The sequence below is a fragment of the Neofelis nebulosa genome, chromosome 14 (assembly GCF_028018385.1).
Source record: "Neofelis nebulosa isolate mNeoNeb1 chromosome 14, mNeoNeb1.pri, whole genome shotgun sequence".
In the NCBI taxonomy this organism is placed as follows: domain Eukaryota; kingdom Metazoa; phylum Chordata; class Mammalia; order Carnivora; family Felidae; genus Neofelis; species Neofelis nebulosa.
Window position 1 is genome coordinate 82,642,203 of NC_080795.1, and position 19,353 is coordinate 82,661,555.

The window sequence follows — 19,353 nt, forward strand, 5'->3', positions numbered from 1 at the left end:
GTGTTGGAAAATCTTGTGTTTTATTGTTAACACCGAAATGTGCAGGGTCACATTTGAGATGTTATTCGGCACGAGGCAGAGGACGCACACAGGAGGCTGCCAGGGCGCCCCTTGGCAACAGGCCGGCACCAGGAGGGCGCAAGCGGATTTATCAGCAGGCGCGGCCAGGCCAAGGGCACTGCAGCGCATCTGGTTCCTGGGGGACCTTTTCCGCCTGGCCCAAAGTCCCTGCTGTCACCTCACCTGGCTAGTGGCTTTGGTAACCAGACTGAGCTGCTGAGGAGCAACTGTCCCCCCAGCCTCCCTCTCCTGCCACGTGGAGTCACAGTACTGCCTTTGCTCAGTGACCTCGTGTGTCCAGTCCTTCCCCGGTCCGAGTGACTGCCATTTTTTATACTTAAACCCCCAAAACTGTTGCACAAACACTAACTGCACAATGTTAAAACTTACAGCAGGGGTCTTCCTCAGCATTTGGTGCCAAAATGTGTCATTCCAAACGAAAGTCACTCTCCACAGGTGAAAGAGACACAAGAAAGGTCGGCAGGGAAACTCCGATCTCGTGGGTTGGTGACAAAGCAGAAAGGAGCCAGAACGGGGCGGACTTGGGGTCGGCTGGGACCTGAACCAGAACCCTCACCCGTGAGTACTGGCCCGGCACTCCACATCCAGCCCTTCTCGGGCCAGCCTCATCCACCTGAAGGGTTTTGTGCTGCAAAACTCGGAGCTCTTACCCCTCACCAGGTGCTGGCTGGAGCACGGCCAGGATGTGGCCAGGCCTGCCTCAGTTCTCTTGGCAGGGCAATCTCTCAGGTCCTTTGCGCCCCCATCTGCCAGTGGCCCAGCAGACAGGACAGTGCCTCCTGAGGGACCGCCTTTGGGTCTGGCTCCACCCCCATCACGCGTCACCCACAAGCAGCTCTGTCCCCACAGGGAGAGGATGGGCGGCTACGAAAGGTACCAGGAGGCAGAGAGGGAGGCAGTGAGGAGAGCAAGCAGGGCAGGAAGTGAGACCTGAGCCACCTGTCTTGGTGGGGGGGGGGGGGGGGGGGACACACACCGGGCTCTGGGGAGGGGGGAGGCTGAGGGAGAGGGGCTGGGGCTGCCGGGAAAGAAGGACCGCCAAGCAGCAGCAGCAGAGCCGGGAGGCAGTGAGCAGAGGGGAACCCTGAGACACGGAAGCCCTGAGACGTGAGGCCCCCAAAGAATGGGGGGCTGAGGTGCATAGATGGCCCCCCAAGAAGATGGGGGCCGAGGCAGAAAGAGGTGGGCCCCCCAAAAGGTGGGGGCCTAAGGCACAAAGAGATGAAGCCCTGAGGCGAACGAAGGTCTATAGGGGACCTGAAGCTCAACCAGGGGGTGGAGGCAGAGGAATCTGAAGGGGGAGGCTCAGGGCACAGGGGCGGGCATGGAGCCGGAGGCGCAGGGCAGTGAGGGGCTGGAGCCCCAGAGGGGAGAGGCCAGAGGCAAAAGGCAGGCCCGCCGCTGGGTGAGCTCGGGGCGGAGCCAGGCTCAGGCTGTGCTCCGCGGGCGGCCCGGCCCCCCCCCCCCCCCCCCCCCCCGTGAGAGCAGGTGCTCTGCCTGGTGGGTGGCAGTGACGGCAGGCACCTGGACCTGGGCTGCTGCTGGGCCAGGAGACTCACTTCTTGCTTTTGAAGGTGCCCAGGATCTTGGGCATGAACTTGCCCACCTTGCTGTCCCTGGTGTCCTCCTCTGCAGGGGCCTCCCCTGCCCCCGTGCCCCCGGCCTCTTCCTTTTTGCAGAAGACCTCGAATCGGCTGTAGACGCGTTTCTCTTTGCGCATGCTCTCCATGCGACGCAGCAGCCGGTCGCGCTCCTCCGCGCTGGCGGGCATCGTGCGGCTCAGCCTGCCCTGTGTCCCCGGGCTGTCCGAGCGGAAGATGGCAGAACATTTGTCCTTGTCGGACATGTCCGGGGCCAGGCCGCCGGCAGCTGGTGGGCGGCCTAGTTCGGGACTGCTGTGAGCCAGGCCCGGGGCCGGGGCCCCGCGGTGCTTCTGGCCGTGGGCGCTGATCTGCTCCAGAATGGCTTTCGTGTCGTCCCGCAGGTTGCTGCTGTACAAGGCATTGGCCGTGGCGGAGGTCATGCGCGCCCGCGGGCTCCGCTCGTCACCGGCGGCAGCCTCAGCGCTATCACCCCTGCCCAGCGACGGCCGCCGGGGGCTCTCTGGCTGCCCGTTCTCCTGTGGCGCTGGGAAGCCGCCCTCATCCTCCGTGCGCCGCTCACCCTTGGGGCTCAGCAGCTGGCGGAGGCGCAGGGAGCCCTTGCGCAGAACTTCCATGGGGCCGCCGGCCGGCTCCTCCGCGGTCCCCGTCTTGGGAGACTCCCCGGAGAAGGTAAGGGTGAGGCTGCCTCTGCGCTCCGGCACGAGGGGCACGGGGGGCACGGGGCTGCCCCTGCGCTCCGGCAAGGGGGGCACGGGGCTGCCCCTGCGCTCTGGCACAGGAGGCACGGGGCTGCCCCTGCGCTCGGGATAGGCCGATGTGGGGCTCCCTTTCGGCTCAGGGTAGGCAGAGGTGGGGCTCCCTTTTGGCTCAGCGTGGGGCGCCTGGCGGGCGCCTCCCTCCAGCGGGGGGCTGTCCCGCCCTTGTGGGGAGGAGGAACGGCCCTGGGCAGAAAGGTAGCGGGAGGGCAGCCGGTCGGTGCCGCTCCGGCCCAGCGTGTCTAGCAGCTGGGTGGCAGTGAGCGTGGCCGCTCCGGGCTGCCTCTCGGCCTCCTGATGCAGCCGCTGTGCGAAGGAGTCGCGCAGGTCCAGCAGGCAGCTCTCGAGGCTGCGGCGCTCGCTTCCTGCGCCACCCGGCGCCACCACCTCCTCCCGCCACGCCTGGGACACGACAGCCTTGCTGTGGCTGGCGACCGTGACCGGAGCCCCCGCCCCTCCGGCATCACGCGCCGGGCCCTTGTATTTCTCCAGGAGCTCGGCCACCTTGGCGGAGGTGGCGGAGCGCACGGCCTCGCCGCCGGGGCCCAGCGTCTCGCTGACCGTCTGCTCCTTGTGCAGCAGCTGCACCTTCTCGGCGGTGGCCGTCGTGGCCCCACCCGCGCCCTCGGCCTGCGAAGCGCTGAAGATCAGCGAGGAGCGCAGGCGCGAGCTGCGCTGCACCAGCGGGTTCAGGCGCGAGCGGAAGGAGTCCTGCTTGGCCAGGCCCGCCTCCTCCGGGCCGTCGCGCTCCGGGCCGTCGCCACCGCCCTTGGCCGGGAAGAGTGCGGGCCCGCGGGAGGCCGAGGGGAGCAGGTCCCCGGGGGCCACTCGTCCCCCGGGCACCAGAACATCGTCTTCGTAGGCCTCGGCCTCCATGGGTACCGGCAGGCCCTCGTCGGCCGCGTCCTCGCCATGGCAGCCGCTCAGGTAGGAGGCCAAGCGCCAGTGCCGCAGCCCGGCCCGCCCCTCAGGGCCGCCCCTGCGCTCGGGCTCCGCGTCGGGCGCGGCCTCGGGGCCCAGCCTCGCCACCGCCTGGCACGGGAAGCGCTGGCCAAGGTTGGGGCGCGGGGCCCCGCCGGGTTCCAGGCCGCGGGGCCCGGGGCCCAAGGCCGGGTCCGAGCCGTGGCGCACCTCGCGCGACGCGCTGGACGGCACGTAGTCCAGCCGCTGGTGTCCGTCCGGGCCGAGCTCGGGGAAGCGTGGCCCGCCCCCCAGCGCGAGGTCGTCGTGGTCGCCGAAGCCGGGGCGGCCGGCGCGCAGCTTCTCGAACAGGCCCTGAGGGCGCGCCGGCGCCAGCTGCGGGTCCCACTGGTAATGCTGCTGGTAGAGCTGGTCGCGGTGGAAGTGACTGGTCTGGAAGCGGAAGTCGTCACCGTGGCTGAGGAACGTCTGCCGCGACACCTGCCGCGCGGCCGCGAAGTTCTCCACCGCGCCCGCGCCGTCGGCGGCCGCGTAGCTGTGCCGCTTGAAGGCGTCCATCTCCAGATGCCGGGCCTGGAAGAAGCCCCGCGGGCCCGCGAGCTCCCCGCCCGGTCCCGCCTCGGCGTCCAGCCGCCGCGACAGCGGCCGCAGCCCCGCGTGCGGCTCCAGGGCTCCCGCGGGCATCCGCGTGGGCTCCTCCCGGCGGAAGGCCGACAAGAAGTGGCGGTCGGGGTCGAGGAAGGAGGGGAAGCCCAGGCCCTCTTCCCGGGGCGGTGGGAACAGGAGGTGCGCTCGCTTAGAGAAGGAGAAAGGGGTCGGCGCCCCGGTCACCTGGCCGCCCATAAGGGGCCCGGCCCCCGCGTACGGAGCCAGGGCGTAAGCGTCCATGCGGGCCAGCGCCCCGGCCGAGGGCACCAGCGGCTCGGACTGCGCGAAAAGGATGCGGAACTCCTCATCGAAGCTGGAGACCAGCTCGCCTTGGAACACGTGCGCCAGGCTTCGGTGGATCTTCTCGAAGGACCACATAAAGCTGCGGGCGGGGCGGGGCGGGTCAGGGGCGGGGCCAAGCAGCCGCGAGGGCCGCAGAGCCCCCACCCGCGGCCCGCCCCGGAAGCGTGAAGCCTACCCGAACCCCGGGGCGGAGGCGCGTCAGGGGCTGCGGGACCCGGGCTCCTGCAGGGGAGGCCCTTAGGTGGGGAGGTGCTGGGGCCGCGGGGCCGGGCGCACCTGTAGCTCCCACTCATGACCACGGCGCAGTCCACCAGCAGGAACTTCTCCTTCACGTGGCCCTTGAAGGACTTCCCAGTGCGGCAGTAGTAGGTGGGGCCCGCCACAGTGCGCACACGCAAGAACTGGGGAGCGAGAGGCGTTAGGTCTGTGCGCGGGAGTCTCCCACCTCCCTCCCCGCCCCCTCTCTGTCACTCACATCCACGTGGTGCAGGTTGACACGGCACTTGTCGGCCATGTCTAGGAAGTGCTGCGCGTTCATCTCATCCAGGAGGATGTAGACCGGGACGCGGCGTGCCGCTGCCTCCAGCACTTCCCCAAGCAGGTCCACGTCGGTGAACATGTCCATCACCACGGCCACCACCTGCAGGGGTCGAGTTAGGGACAGGGGACAGACCCCTCTGCCGTCCCCACCATTCTCTGGCCATACCTGCACAGCCCACACGGGGGCCCCTGGGTCTCCCACAAACACTGCAAATTGTCCTCTAGCCCGTCCCAGAGGAGAGCAGGGACCCTGTCCGGGAACAGGGCTCAGGAGGAAAAGGCCTATCATGGGGGGCTGTGGGGCTGCTGGCGGGTGGGTGGCCCATGATGGCCGGACAGGGCCTTCTAGGCAGGCACAGAGGGCCCACCTCCTTCTGGGAAGGGGCAAAGGCAAAGGAAACCCCTGCGACAGCCCCCGCCACCCCACCCCATAGATGGCGGAGCCCAGGCTCTAGTGCTGCCCAGGGTGCAGAGGGCAGTTGGGGTCTTCAGCTGCAGGACCTGTGGCCCCCACCTCCAAGATTTACCAGGCTTCCTTTGCTGTTTGCCACCTGTTTGGCGGGGGTAAGAAGCCCTCAGCTGGGTCAAAGTTAAAACTAGAGAGACTTTTCTGAACCATAAATCCAACCGGGAGACGTGTGCAGCCATCCCAGAGCCCCTGAGTTTCTGGACGCTGGCCAGGACCACCGGCAAGCAAGCCTGTGCAGCATGCAGCCTGCAATAACCAGACCCTTGGTGACCCCAAAAGTTGTCAGCCAGGGAGCCCTCGCTGGTGCTTGAAGGCTGGAAAGGCGTGGCCAGCTACCCTGGCCTCACCCTTGCCCCCGAAGCTGGGCATGCTCATATTTCTTTCACCTGCACACTCCTACTCATGCTTCAGGGTCCAGCTCGGGCTGCCCTGCCCCCACGGTCCACCCAGCCCATGACAGCGCACCTGCTGGGCTGAGCGGATCATCCTTCGAGCCTCATCCTTGATGCTGGGGCTGTCGGGCGGTGGCGGCTGCACCAGGGTGGTAACCTCAGTGCCCTGGAAGCCGAAGGTCAGGGGCCAGCCTAGGTCGAGTTCGGGCACTGCCTGGTCTGAGTTCAGGGGCCAGTAGGTGCCTGAGGAGCCATCCATGTCCACATTGGGAGGACTGCCTTCAGGGGGCTCTCGAGCAACATGCTGTGGGGGCCGCAGGTGACGGCTCACATGCTCCAGCTCCTCAGGGCACAGGAAGGCAGGTGCCCCCTCGGACGCCAGGAAGCGGCTGTAGGCCTCTGGCCCGCCCTCAGCCAGGGCGTCCACCGCCAGGCGGTAGTACTCTTTGTAGTGAGGCGGCAGGTACCCGGGTGCCAGTGGGTTGTCCCCCTGCGAGGAGCTCTGGGAGCGACGGGCCATGTCGGGGCCAGCGGCCTGGGAGGGGCGGGGAGACACGTTACTGGGGCAGGGGCTCCGTGCCCGCCCCCCACCCCGCCAGCAGACACACGTTGTAGAAAAGGGCTGGTGGAGTGCAGGCCATGCCTGCAGGCCTTCCAGACACGCCTGGACCCAGACTGCCCCCCAGCTGGGGCAGCCAGCAGAGCGCCCGGGCACAGGCCCGCCCCCGGCCCGGTCTCATGTTGTTCGTGCTGGCTGGGCCCTTGCTCCGGCCAGGACCTCAGGAGTGCTTGCGGCCTGGTTTCCCCGCAGGCGTTCCGGCTGCACGCAGACCCCGCTCTGTGACCCAGGCACCTCTTTGTGGGCCCTTCCTCCATGGAAGAAAATCAGTATTTTATGATTGTTGTTATAAGGAAAACACGATCCAGACCGGATTCTTTATTATGGTTACTTTTTCCTTCTGCCTTTGGCATTAATGTATTTTTGTGGGCCTCTGGCATTGTGTGTACCGACCAGTCGGGTGGCCCCCCGCCTGTCTGTCCGCAGTGCAGGGGGCTCAGAGGGGACCCAGGGCCACTCACTGCCTCTCTGGCTCATTATCTCCACTGGAAAATGCAGCGCTCAGGGTCGACCTGATACCACACCCGGCCCAACATGAGCTCAGCACACAAACTTGTCACTACTTTTGTCCCAGGACCCGGCGTGAAGCTCAAGAACTTCCTATGGGGGACCCCATCCTATGGGTCACCGTGAGCCCCACAGCCCATTCACGGACTTCACAGCCCTTCCAACTCTGACCCCTGCCCACCGGGACCACTTGCTTCCCTCTGGCCCACCCCTCCACTGTTTTCAGCCACTATTTATTTCCAGATAAAATCTCCCGAGCGCCCCCCCCCCCCCCAGATGTGGGCAGCGGTGGTCTTCCCAAGTCCCCGGTCATGCCCTGCTTCTCACTGTGTTCCAGATGAAATCAGAGCCCTTTGCTGTGGCCGTCAGGCTCATCCTGGGCTCCAAATGTGCCTCCCCGTCCTCACCACTGGCCCCAACCTCACACTGACACCCAAGCCAGGCGTGGCCCGCTCCAGTCCCCCTGTTCCCCAAGGGCCCCTGGGGACCTAGGCTGGGAGGAGCTACCACTAGCTCCGGAAGGCCACGTGGGGGCCGCTTTTGGATCCACAATCGCCAGAACCGCCTGGATACCCTGGAAGGAGAGCCCCACGCACTGCCCGCCCCACCGAGGCTGCAACTTGGGGCCGGGACTGAGCTGGATTTCACATCCCGCCCAGCTCACGGGTTCCTGGATGGGGTCCTGCGAGACTCCCCAGTGTGCCCTGCTCAGCAGGAGCGGCGGGTGACGCTGACTGGATGGGGACACTGGGCAGCCAGGGAACATTGGGACCAAGACTGTTGTGTGCGGTGACCTGAGCAAACTTTCCCGTCCACCTTCGGTGACAGGCTGAGCATGATGTGAAGGTTAGGTAGGGGGGCCTGTCCACCTTCTGGGGTGGGGGACAAGCTAACCCGAAGGGGGGGGGGTACTTCTCTGTGCCATCCAGTCCACATCCAGCAGATGCTACCTGGATGTATTAAGGAAAAGTTCTTCGAACACTCCCTCATGGGGGCACCACCCTCTGGTGTGGTTACATACAGGATCCCCATGCTGTCCTCATAGCAGGACCACGTTAAGGAACAAGGTGCAGGCCTGTCTGTAGTGGGGCCTCCCACTGTGCCTGACCCCGGGGCTGGGGGGGGGGGGCATGTTTCACACAGTATCTGACAGAGGGTGGTGCTGGGCAGACACTGTGGACCTGGCTGTATGGGGTCAGTGTTGGGCCAGGCAGGGCTTGGGGGCACTCTCCTGCTCACTACATTTGAGAGGGAGCACTTCCCAAGGTGGGGAACCACAGAAGGGACCCCGCCCCCTGCACTTTACTCAGAAGGGGATTCAACACAACCTGTCCAGGCTGCCTGCAATGGGGGGGGCGGTGGTGGTGGTGGTGGAAATCCCATGATGAACAAGGAGCCAGCTCATCTGCCAGGGCCCACCAGGAAGGGGGTGCCCATCCTGAGTGACCACACCGGTGACCCTGCATGGCCTCACGCCATAATACATCCATGATCCAATGACCTTAGTCCTTTCACTTTGCACACCCCTGAACTGTGGACCGGGCAGAGGCCGCTCTCCAGCCCCCTCTGGGGAATCCGTCGTCTGCGGCAGGCCTGCCCTAAGGGAGGGAGGGGCACTATCCCACCCGAGCCCATGACTCAGCAGGGATCTGCACCTCCGCTGCTGACCGCTGACCTCTGACCTCTGACACAAGGCCCACGAATCCTCCAGGGCCCTGAGGGCTCTAGGAGCTTTCAGAGCGTGGGTCCTTCCCACCTGGGCAGGAGGTGGGTTTTCTAAGTGACGGGTAGGAGGGAAGGCTCTGGGGCTAATGCACAGGAGGTGACCCCGGGCTCCGTGCGGACGTGTGCGGGAGGCTCACCGCAGGAAGCATGTGGAAGCGTTAGGCATATGGAGGCGGGGGCGCGGGAGGGGGGCGGGGGTCGGCCCGATGGGACTCACAGACTGGAAGTTGGCGAGTCGTAGTTTTCCGGGTGTGCCCCGCAGGACCGAAAGGGATTACTGCACCCAAGGAGTCAGCGACCGCCCAGGCCTGGCGTCCCCACCCGCCCCAGTTCGGGACTCCGGGCGCGAGGGGACGCGGGCCTCCCGCTCTCCCTACGCTCCACGCAGGAAACCAGACCGCCTGGGCCACCCCAGCCGTCCCCAGGCCCAGGCGCCCCCAGGGAAGCGGTCAGGCCGGGCCCGGCACTCTCCCCAGGCTCCAGCTAGGCCGCGAGGGAGGGAGGGAGGGGGCGAGCGCGGATGGCCTCGGCAACCCCCCCCCCCCCCCCCCCCCCGGCCCCTTCCCACTCGGCCCCTGCCAGGCCGGCGTCGTGGGAGGGCGCGCCCGTCCACCCCGGCACACGCGGCCTCGGCGCCCTCCGCTCCCCGCCCGGGCCCACCTGGCCCGGCCCCCGCGCTCCCGCGGCCCCGGCCCAGGTGCGGGTGGGAGCGCCGCCCAGGTGAGGCCGCGCCGAGGGGCGCCGAGCGCGCCGACCCCGCCCCGCGGGCCGGGCCGCGGCCTCCCCCTCCCCCCCCACTCCCCTCCGGCGCGCCCCGCCCCGCTCGAGCCGGGGGAGGGGGCCCTACCTGGCCAGGTGCGCGGGGTCTCGGGACAAGGGCAGCAGGAGCCGACCGCCGCCCAGCGGCCTCGCGGTCCGGTCGGTCCGGCAGCCACTCCCTGTCGCGGCCCGCCCGCCGCGCGGCCTGATTCACGCGCCCGCCCCCGCCCCGCCCGCCGCTCCCGCCGCCGGCCTGCCCGGGCAGCACCTGGGGGCGGGGCGGCCCCACCCGCGGCGCGCCCGCATTCCGCCGCCCGCCGCCGCCGCCCGCGCGCCCCCGGCCCCCGCCGCGCCCCCCGGCCCCGCGCCCCCGGCCGCCCCGCCCCCCGCGGCCCGCCGCCCCCGGGGCCCATCCGCCCGCCCCAGCTCCGGGTCCCTACGCCTGACCCCTGACCCTCGCCCCGGAAGTCGAGGTGACTCGGAAGTTCCGGCTCGGTCGCTAGGAAACGGGTCGGCCCGACGTGCGGGGCGGGGCTTCTCGCCCGGGGTCCGCGAGTTGGGGGAGGCAGGTGAGGCAGGTGAGGTCGCGGGGGCGGTGTCGAGCCCGGGGCGGGCCCGGGCCCGGGGACCCTGCGAGCGCCGGGGGTCCCCCGCCACACTCGAGCGCCCGCTAACCTGATACCCTCACGGAGGACCCACCGCCGCCGCCCCGCACACAACACTCCCAAGTACCTGGGCCCCCACTGGCACGCAGGGACGCTGCGGTCATAGACACCCCCCGCCGCCACCACACACACGTACACCGACCCTCTCCCCACACCTATAGACCCTCCCAGGCCAATGCCCCCTATGTAGGTTGGACCCCCCAAGAACAGAGGGACCCGCGTAGGGACCCTGCGGGCACAGGGGCCTCTGCACACACCCACCTCCACAAGGACGAGGGACTCTACAGGCACATGGGGTCCACACACGCTTACCTCCTTCCGCACCAATGGGGACCCACCACGGGGACCCCTGCACGCTTAGGGGACCCTACATGCACACCACCTCCACATGCCTGTTACCCAGGCACACGCCAACGTCCACCCACACGCGTAAGAGACGCCCCGTGCACTTGCGAAGCCCTCACACACCGGCCCCACACGCAGACAGGGGACCCCGCCTCCGCTGATCCCCCACGCACACAATTCCACGAGCATCGGGACCCTCCCCCACAGACCCGCGCCCTGTTCAGGACCCCACACGAACACCGGGAGTCCTCCGCCCAGCAGGCACCTGCTAGTACTACTCCACAGGACAGGGGGCCCTGGATGCACGCACTGACACCCTCAAAGCAGCCCTCGGCCCCCCCCCCCCCCGCCCCAAACACTGCAGATCTTTGCCCCAGTCCCCCATCAGACTCCACTGAAGTCCCCTCACCCCCTTAGGCCCTGCCCTGTGGTCAGCCATGTGTCCGAGCCAGGTCCCCTGTCCAACTGTCCAAGCCTTCCCCCTTCCCCCCCTTCCCTCCCTCTTCCTGCCGGTCTCTGCTCACCTTCCTCCGTGTCCCTCTTGCCACATGACCCCGTTTTCTGGGTCAGTTTCACTAATTCCTTCCCCGAACACTGTGAGACACCAGCAGCACAAGTGGCACGCACACGGGCCTGGGGTCACACCAGGGCCCATGCAGTGCTAGGGTGAGTCACCTGTCCATGGGGGGAGGCAAGGGGACCTCCCAGGGGGAAATCAACTCTGGGGTCAGCCGCCTGGACTAGGGAGAAAGGCATTGCTTCCAGGCCCTGACAGGAACACCTGCCAGGGCGGAAACAAGGGCCGGTTGGGGTCACAGAAGTGTCAGTGTTTTGGGGGCGCTGGGGGCAGTGGGGGGAGCACGGAGGCTTTAGCGGAGCAGGACTGAGCTGTGCGTTAGGAGGAAGCTTGTCCAGCTGGCCGCCCGGTGGTTTGGAGCAGGGACGTAGGTTCCAGACACCCAGCGCTGGGGGTGCCGGTCAGGGCCTGGGAACCAAGGATGGATGAGCCAGGGGGTGGAGACAGCAGGTGAACAAGGGCAAGGGGGTGAGCTGTGGCTGGATGTTCTTGTCGCGCACTCCCCCTGAGCTGCTGGGCGCACACAAGCCAGTGGCCAGGGGCAGGCAGGTGGGCCAGGAAGCCGGAGGGAAGCTGTGTTCGGGGCGGGGGGGGGGGGGGGGGGCGTCCACACAGGCCCAAGTCCGCGCGCGAAGCTGGTCCTTGCTGCCGCTGCCACTCTAAGCACACACTCCTTGACCTTTCCTCCCCGCCCCCCGCCCCAGGAAAATGAGCAGCAAGAAGGGGGGTGCCAAAGCTGCACCATCAGGGAAGCGGCAGACATCGTCCCTGGAGCCAGGCCGGGAGCCCCGAGAGCCGTTGCCGGTATGTGAGTCTGATCTCCGGGCACCTCCACTCAGACACCGGCTTGTGAGACCCTCTGCGCAGCCACCGGGGATGGTCTGAGAAGACCCTTCCCCCTGAGAGTGGCTTTCAGGGGACCTCTGAGATGGGCTTGGGTATGACAGACTGAGGGTTCAGGGCTCGGCAGTCCGTTCCAGGCCCTGACCCTGAGACTTGCACCCCCGGGCTGGGACTGGGGAGCAGTGCGTGGAGGAGCACAGCTTGAGACAGAGCTCGGTGACAATTCGCGCTGGGGATCCTCGGGCTGAGTGTGTGGTCCGCTCTGACCCTCTGTTCCACCTGGGCCATCCGCTGCTTTTCCCTGCCTGCTGCTGCTCTCTCGGGCCACCCTCTCCGTAGCCACTTCCAGGCTGAATGGTGACCGCTTGCCCTTGGCTCAGCCCTGCCAGGGGTCGGGAGGGGCACCTCCCCCCAGCCCTCGTCCTTCCCTTCTCTGAGTCCCACGTCTTCTCTGTCGTGGCGTTCGTCTGAGTTGTCTACTTAGCCGCCGGCCTTCCCGGCGGCAGTTCTGGGTCCCTCCAGCTCCCAGCCTGCGCCAGGGGTCTGTGGTGGATAATGGAGCACCCACCCTGTTCCCCAGATGCGGCCCCTCTGCCTGGAGGGGGGCGGTCCAAGTCCCTGGACCCCAGAGGGCTCACAGAGCGCGTGGCCTGCCGGGACGGTTGGGACGGTGGTGACTACTCTTCATGTCAAGCCGGGGTCGGACCCTAGTTTCCCAAAATAGCCCCAGCGGCGTCTGAGGAAGCAGCCTTTCTGGAATGAGGATGACAGGCTGAGGGCCGCACGCTGCCTCTGTGATCTCAAGCCCTGGGAGCACACACTGCGGTAAACAGTGGAGGCAGGGCCAGCCGGCCTGGAGGCCGCGTAGGGGGCGTGGGGGCAGGCGTGTCCTCGCTTCTGCTGCCTGCTGACTGTCCACCCGGGTCCCTGCTGCAGGTGGCCCTGCGTACCCCGACATTGCCCCCGACGGCTCCTGCAGCCACCTGTCCTGGCCCAGCTGGCCAGGACACCCGGGTCCTCTGCAGGAACACCTCTGCCTCGATTTCCCTGAACAAGTGTCCCGGGACGGCTTGCTGTCGCACGGTCTTTGTAGCGCCCTGTGCCGTGGGCGCCAGCCTCGACTTGCAAATACGAAAACGCGCCCACGGTTAGCCCGCGGCCACCCCGGCCGCAGCAACGCAACAGCAGGCGGCTGGCCCTCGGCGGGGACCTGTGAGCCGCCTGCACGGTCACCACACCCCCACACGTCGTCCGGAGGCCCCCCCCCCTCCACCCCCTTACCTGGCCTTGGGTCTGCAGCACCTCAAGGCCCTCGCTCCGGAGTTGCTCCAGGGCCATGGCCAGCTCCAGCCCCTCCACGCGAACCCAGGCCTGCTGCTCCTGCAGCTGCTCCCTCCACAGCTGCTCCTCCTGCCACAGCTGCTCCCTCCACAGCTGCTCCTCCTGCCACAGCTGCTCCCTCCACAGCTGCTCCTCCTGCCGCAGCTGCTCCCTCCGCAGCTGCGCCCGCCGCCGCCGGTCCTCCAGCAGCAGCTGCTCCTGGGCCAGGCACAGCTGGACCTCGTGGAGCCTCAGCAGCTCGGGACCCAGGCCCCCCGCTCCACAGCCTTCCATGTCCGCAGCGGGGACTAACACCAGCTCGGACCCCAGAGCGGTGGCCTGCACTGGCCGCTCGGCTACTTGTGGCCGCTCTGGCTCGGCCACCCTGGGGTGTCCCTGGGCAGCTGGCTTGTTGCTGGTCACGTGCCCTGCAGGGGCCACCCCCACCTCGTCCCGAGGGCCCCCTGCGGCAGGGGGCGGGGGCTCGGCCTCAGGGCCCTGCTGCCCCGAGGCCTGCTGTGCCTTGCCCGCCCTCCTGGCTCGGGCTCTTCGAGCCCGACTTCGTCTCCCCGACATGGCCCGCGATCCGGCGCCTTTTACCAGGTGTCTGCTGCCCCGGGGCCCTAGCTCATTGCCGGCCGGCCTTGATCAGGCGGGCTCAGGGGCCATCCCCGGGAGGCCACAGTGGGTCCTCCGCTCCTGCCCTGCCCCTTGGCTGGTGTCTATGATGCGGCGGCTCCGGGCCCTGGCTCTGCCTGTGGGGCTCACGGGCCCCGCTCGTTGGGCTGGGCCACGCTGGGGAGTTTATAGGGACTCCGGCGGCGTGGTGGCTCACCCAGGCGCGAGGGCTGACTAACGTGCTGACACAGGGCGCAGGACTTTACAGGCCACAGGCCTCGTTGGCCAGACTGGGAGGGAGACTGAGAAACCGGCGGAGGTGACTCGGCAACCAGAGCGCAGGCCGTGTGTAGCGAGTCTGGTCCTGCCCTGGGCGGGCCACAGTGCCTCCGCCCCCCACCGCCCACCCCTGCCCCCGCCCCACCCCTGGTCCAGCTCAGGGCCGGCCTGGCCTGGCCTGGCCTGGCCGGGAGCTGCATCCCAGCCTGACCACAGAGAGTCCCAACCCAACTGGCATGGGAGGCTCCAGATCACACTGAGCACCCTGGCACCCCCCCCACCCCCCAGCCGGCCAGAGGGGCCCCACGGGGGGGGGGGGCCACGCTTGCCTGGGGTGCTCTGTGGAGGTGACAGAGCTGTTCGCCCAGAGTGGTGGCCTCTTGGGGGGGGGGGTGCTGGCACTCAGTGGGGGCTGACGGGAGAGGTGGGGCCTTGAAAGGCATTTTGTGGACTGACATGGGGTAGTAAGCAACAGTCCATCCTGCCCTGGGGTGGGGCCGTGGCTCTGGAAGCCTCGTGCTTGGGGGTCCAGCTGCCCTGCCCACAGAAGCAAAGGCCTTTGGATCCCCAGGGGCGGACCTTGGCCGGTGGGGGGGTGCACAGGGCCGGCGTCCCCCGGGGCTTCCTGTTGGGAGGAGGCCCCAGACGGCCTCCTCCCCAGCCCTCCTCCCCAGCGTTTCCCCAGCCTGGGGCCGCTGACTCACACCCACGCCCAGGGCCCCATCCCAGCCGGCTCTGCCACACTGGCTTGACCGGTTTGCCTCGCCCAGCCCTGCTGGGAGCACCCTCTTCGTCCTCCCGCTGGGCCCTCGCCCCTGAAGCTTCGGGGGAGCACAGGCGGACACACAGGGAGTAGGGCCTGCGCGACCGACGCGGCACCAGATGCGGGCGGCCCTAGGGGTGGAGCAAACAGCGGCTCCTCCTCCCGGAGGCTTCGCAGCACCTGGGCTCGCGGGAGCTGGGGCCTCGGGACCCAGGTGCAGGGGCGGCCCTGCCTGCCGGGCTCACCGGCGCCCCCGCGCGGCAACCCCAGGGGCGATGCTCTGCTTTCCGTGGAGGGCCGGCCCCCGGGGTGGGCGCTCCTTAACGGCGGGAGGCAACTTGCTTGGCCAGGAGGTGACTGCACTCGGTGCAGAGTCGCCTCCCGAGGTTGAGGGGAGAGGGAGGGTCTACGTCTCGAGCGCGCTGACCGCCCCCTCCCCCAGGGAAGCCGGGAGCGCACCGCCAGCCGCCAGGGCAGAGGGAGACCGGCCCGCAGGCCGAGGCCCCCGCAGGTGAGAGCCCGGGGGCCGGCGGGGAGGGGGAGGACTGGGGGGTGGGCTGGCGGGAAAGGGGCTGCCCTGGGCCGGGACGCGCGTGGCCAGCATGCACGGGAGTGCGCGCGTGTGTGCGAGTGTGAGCGTGCATGCGCGCGGGGGCTCGTGCAGCCGCGCGGCCCTCCCGGGAGCAGGCGGCGCGCGAACCCGGGCCCTCCCTCCCTCTGATGCCTCCGGCCTCCTGCTTTCCCGGGGAGGTGAGGGCTGGGCGGGGTTGGCTCCGTGCCTGCCTCCCTCCCAGGGGCGCGGCCTCTCGGGAGTCCCTCTCCCTCCTGCCTTTAACTCCCTGTGGTCGTGTCCGTCCCTCCTCAGCTCCGGCGGCCGGCAGGTGTCCCGGGGACTGGAGGGAGGCATCGCCTTAGTGTCCCACCGGGCCTCTCCTGCTCACTCTTGGGCGCCTGCGCCTGGGGCCCCGTCCCAGGCCGTCTTCCCTCGCACAGCCTCCGCTGCCGTCTATGGGCACTGACTTCCAGGGCTATGTCTTTACCAAACCGTCCTCCTGTGCGCGATCCCCTATTCGGCTCAGCCCCCCAGCCCTCTCCTGGGTGTCCTCAAACTCGCCAGTGCATCCAAGGGTAGACCCTTCCTCTCTGCTGTCCAGTCTCCCAAGACTGCTCCCTGGTGACCTGAGCCAGAGCTCTCGTGCCCACGGAGAGCTCTTCGTGTTCTCGGTTTCTTTCCCTCTCCTGGCCCTGGTCTTTTTGCCTCCTGAGTCCCATTTTACTTCTAGTCTAGTCCCCCGAGGGCGAGCGGGCTCACACCCCACACAGACTCGGTCGTGTGCGGGTGGTGCTGGCCTGGCTCCAGGATGAACTCCCAGCACCCCACCCACACACCAAGGGCCAGGACAAGGAGCCTGACCTTGTCCTGAGGACAGGGGTGGACCGCAGAAGGTTTGTGAGAGCTAATGGTTTTATAAAAGCTATATATGCCCGATGTATTCATCATGGTTCTGGATTACGTACAGAAGGAACATATTCTATGCAGTTTAAGTAGAAATGGAATGTACTGGAAGGATACTCATTAGCTGGGGATTTGGGCTGGGAAAGAGGCAGAAGTGATCGGGAGTACAGGACGCAGGCAAGGTCAGACCCTGGACGAAGGCTGCGTAGGATGCCCCTTCTGTCACTGGAAGCCAGTGCTGGCTGGACTGGACTCTGGAGCTCCACGGAGAACTGTCTCTGCTGAGCCCGTGGCCTGGTGTGACTTTTCCAAGACTCCTGGGGAGAAGCTGTTCACACTTAGGTCCCACTCTCGGTGTCAGGGGAAGGAGGAACAGACGTCATTCCCTGCCTTCTGTTTAGGTTTCCGTAGTGGGCAGCGGGCTCCCACCGAATTCTCCGGAACAGCACCCAGTCCAACAGGGTGGGAGTCCTGAGCCTCCAGCAGGCCCTGCCACTCGTGTCCGAGGCCAGCTGTTCTGGGGCGCGGGATGAGACCCGACGGGCCCCTGCACTGTGTCTTTCTGCTGTGAGCCGCGGGTTGGGACTGGCACTGGGGGGTTAGCAGGTCTGTACAGATGGCACCGTGAGCAGAGCAGGCGGCCCAGCAGGAGCCTCCCTGTGGGAACCCACGTCAGCCAGAATAAATGGTGTCCCCTTTGCACGGAAGTGTGTTCGGGCCTGGGCACCCGGAGGGGGAGGGTGTGCGTGGCCCTGCCCTGCCGCCGGGGGCATGTGGCTCCTGAGTCCTGGGACAGTCTCCGCGTCCGTTTGCTAAGCCAGAGCCACCTCTGCAGCGGGGGCGGGGGGGCCGGCCACAGTGGGGAGCACGGGAGTGTTCTCACGCTCTGGGTTTATTCCGAGAAGTCCCTTCGGAGGGAGTCCTCCCCAGGCTCCTTGCCGCCCCCCAAGTCCCGGACGTGGGCTGCTATGGAGAAGGCCATCGGGCGGGACAGCATGTGATCTGGGTCAGCCTGGATGAGAGGGGCTCATGCTGTTGGGTCCAAGTGTCACCGGCGCCCCCACCACTGCGGCCACTCCGCTCACCGCAGGCCTGCACGTGAGCACTGGGCGGCCGAGCAGAGAGGCCGGCCGATACCCACGGGTCCCTTGTGCTGTCCACCTGGGTGTTTGTCGTCTCCTCCGCGGCGGGCTGTGTCTGGGCGTGTCACAGTGAGATGCAGAGCCAGCCACCCTTGTCTGGTGTCCCCAGCCTGCTCCTGCCGCGTGCCTATCCTCGTGCCTTTCCAGACCTGCGTGTCTCTGTCATCCCAGTCCTGCTCAGTGTGTGTTCCTGAGGAGCCAGCCAAGCCTTTCACCAGTGTCCTGGGGTCCCATTTTCTGCACAGTCGCGGCCACTCTTCCCACCCATAGGGAGGGGTGACCAGGTGCCCCTGGGGGAGCCCCTCCACCGCCGTCTTTTAGGGTCCCCCTGACAGAGGAGCGTAATAGGCGGTGATCACAGGGCTGAGCCTCCTGTGCCTCAAGGCGAGACTTTGCTCCGCCTCCTGTCCTCCCAGGTGGCGAGGCTGTGATCCTGCTGGAGAGAGGACAGGACGGCAGGACCGTCTGGGTCACGGAATGTACTGTGCCTCCTCGGTGGCTCGTTGTTGTCACGCAGTGGATTGCCGCTGCGTGTGCCCCGTGCCGGGGGTCCACGGGTGAGGACCCCAGGCGGCGATTGACCGCCCAGTTTGCACATCCTCCGGTGCCCCAGCCGGACCCCCGCCTCCCCAGGGGCCAAACCACGAGCGGTGTTCTGTCCCGGAAGGCAGAGCCTTCCTCTAGAGTCTGCGGCCGTCCCTCGGCCTTGCTGACGGCATCCTTCTCCCCACAGACCCTCCGGCAGGGCGGGCCTGCCTCCGCCACAACCTCCGGGCCCTGCTGGAGCCGGTAGCCTTTTCTGGGTCTCTCAGTAAGCGGGGTGGGCCGTACTCCCAGGTATGGTTTGTGCTGCTCTCAAGTCCTCACGGGCCTGCCTCTTCCTCGAACAGGGCACAGCCATTTCTCTTTTACCTTGAGATGTCCCAACGCGCCTCGGATTCATGAACCCTTAAGACTTCACCGGCATGGTTTTGCCTCCGCTGTCTGGAGCTCCCTGGACCGGGGAGGTGCCAGGAGCATCTGGGCTCCCGTGTCCACTGTCTGCAGTTGCTGTGACAGCCAGCACTGTAGCTTAGAAGTCCGACACGGGCCTCGGCGGGTGACAGAAAGGCCAGGGCAAGACCGAGATCCTTCCTGGGGCTCCAGAGGGAAATCTGTGTCCTCCCTCCTGGAGGTGCCCACGTTCCCGGCTCCTGGCCCTTCCTCACCTTCCGGGTCAGCAGTGTGGCATCCGTTTGACCTTCTTTCGGGTCACAGCTCCCTATGGCCTCTTCTTTCTTCCACTTTTTTTTTTTTTTAAAGCTTCTATATTTTGAGAGAGAGCACATGAGCAGGGGTGGGGCAGAGAGAAAATCCCAAGCAGGCTCCGCACTGTCATCACAGAGCCCGACGTGGGGCTGGAACTCACGAACCGTGAGATCATGACCTGGGTCAAAATCAAGAGTCAGACGCTCAACGGACTGAGCCGCCCAGGCGCCCCCTGTCTCTGCTACTTGTAAGAAGCCTTGTGATTGCATCGCGTCCACCTGCATAACCCAGGGTGATCATCCTATTTGAAGGTCAGCTGATTAGTGCCTCAAGTCCATCTTCAACCTTAAGTCCTTCCTGCATGGAACACAGCACATTCGCAGGCTCCAGGGACCGGCACGTGGGCATCTTCGGCAGGGGCATCGTTCTGTCTCCCACGGTCCCTATGAGCCATAGCGGAGTAGAAGGCAGAGCGTAGCCGGGGTCTCGAGAAGACACGGTGAAGGGAGACTGCTGCCCTGGCCGGGCCCACCCGGTGATGGCTGTTGAGGGGAAAGCATGTGCCAAGTCAGTCGCCACATACGGTCTGCCGGAGGCGGATCGGCTCCCACGAAGGCGCCACTTCCGGACGGCAGACCCGACCGGCCCTGCCACCCATTCAAGGTCACCGTGCTCGTGCTCCATCGTCTTCCGCCATTACTCACTTTCTGCAAAGGCCAGATTGGTGAGTTCAATGGAGATATTCTGGGGACCCCACTCCCGCTCTCCTCGAGC

At 67.1% G+C, this 19,353-nt stretch overlaps 2 protein-coding genes across 6 annotated transcripts in view; one reads left to right on the top strand and one right to left on the bottom strand.

Annotated features, from left to right (window-relative positions):
* FAM83H (family with sequence similarity 83 member H) lies at positions 1 to 13,296 on the bottom strand. 5 transcript variants are annotated; one of them, XM_058699335.1, is made up of 5 exons: positions 13,035 to 13,296; positions 5,787 to 6,248; positions 4,788 to 4,952; positions 4,589 to 4,713; positions 1 to 4,391 (listed from the first exon to the last, which is right to left on the bottom strand). In XM_058699335.1, the coding sequence occupies exons 1-5, from the start codon at positions 13,089 to 13,091 to the stop codon at positions 1,637 to 1,639; spliced, it is 3,564 nt and encodes a 1,187-aa protein (XP_058555318.1). In that variant the 5' UTR covers positions 13,092 to 13,296; the 3' UTR covers positions 1 to 1,636. The 5 variants fall into 5 exon arrangements, with proteins under 5 accessions (XP_058555318.1, XP_058555319.1, XP_058555321.1 ...); XM_058699336.1 differs by lacking the exon at positions 13,035 to 13,296 and adding an exon at positions 9,412 to 9,623; XM_058699338.1 differs by lacking the exon at positions 13,035 to 13,296 and adding an exon at positions 6,794 to 9,244.
* The window catches only part of IQANK1 (IQ motif and ankyrin repeat containing 1), a 20,381-nt gene continuing 14,117 nt past the window's right edge, over positions 13,090 to 19,353 (top strand). The window contains 3 exon segments of the mRNA XM_058698972.1: positions 13,090 to 13,830; positions 14,741 to 15,086; positions 15,176 to 15,244. Of these exon segments, the coding sequence (XP_058554955.1) occupies positions 13,090 to 13,830; positions 14,741 to 15,086; positions 15,176 to 15,244 (1,156 nt within the window).

Excerpts from the sequence above, each read along its gene's own strand:
- FAM83H (XM_058699335.1), bottom strand. The coding sequence starts at position 13,091 with ATGGCCCTGGAGCAACTCCGGAGCGAGGGCCTTGAGGTGCTGCAGACC. Across the intron at positions 4,714-4,787 it reads TCAACCTGCACCACGTGGAT|TTCTTGCGTGTGCGCACTGT; the intron begins GTGAGTGACAGA and ends CTCGCTCCCCAG. Across the intron at positions 4,392-4,588 it reads GTCATGAGTGGGAGCTACAG|CTTTATGTGGTCCTTCGAGA; the intron begins GTGCGCCCGGCC and ends CCCCGCCCGCAG.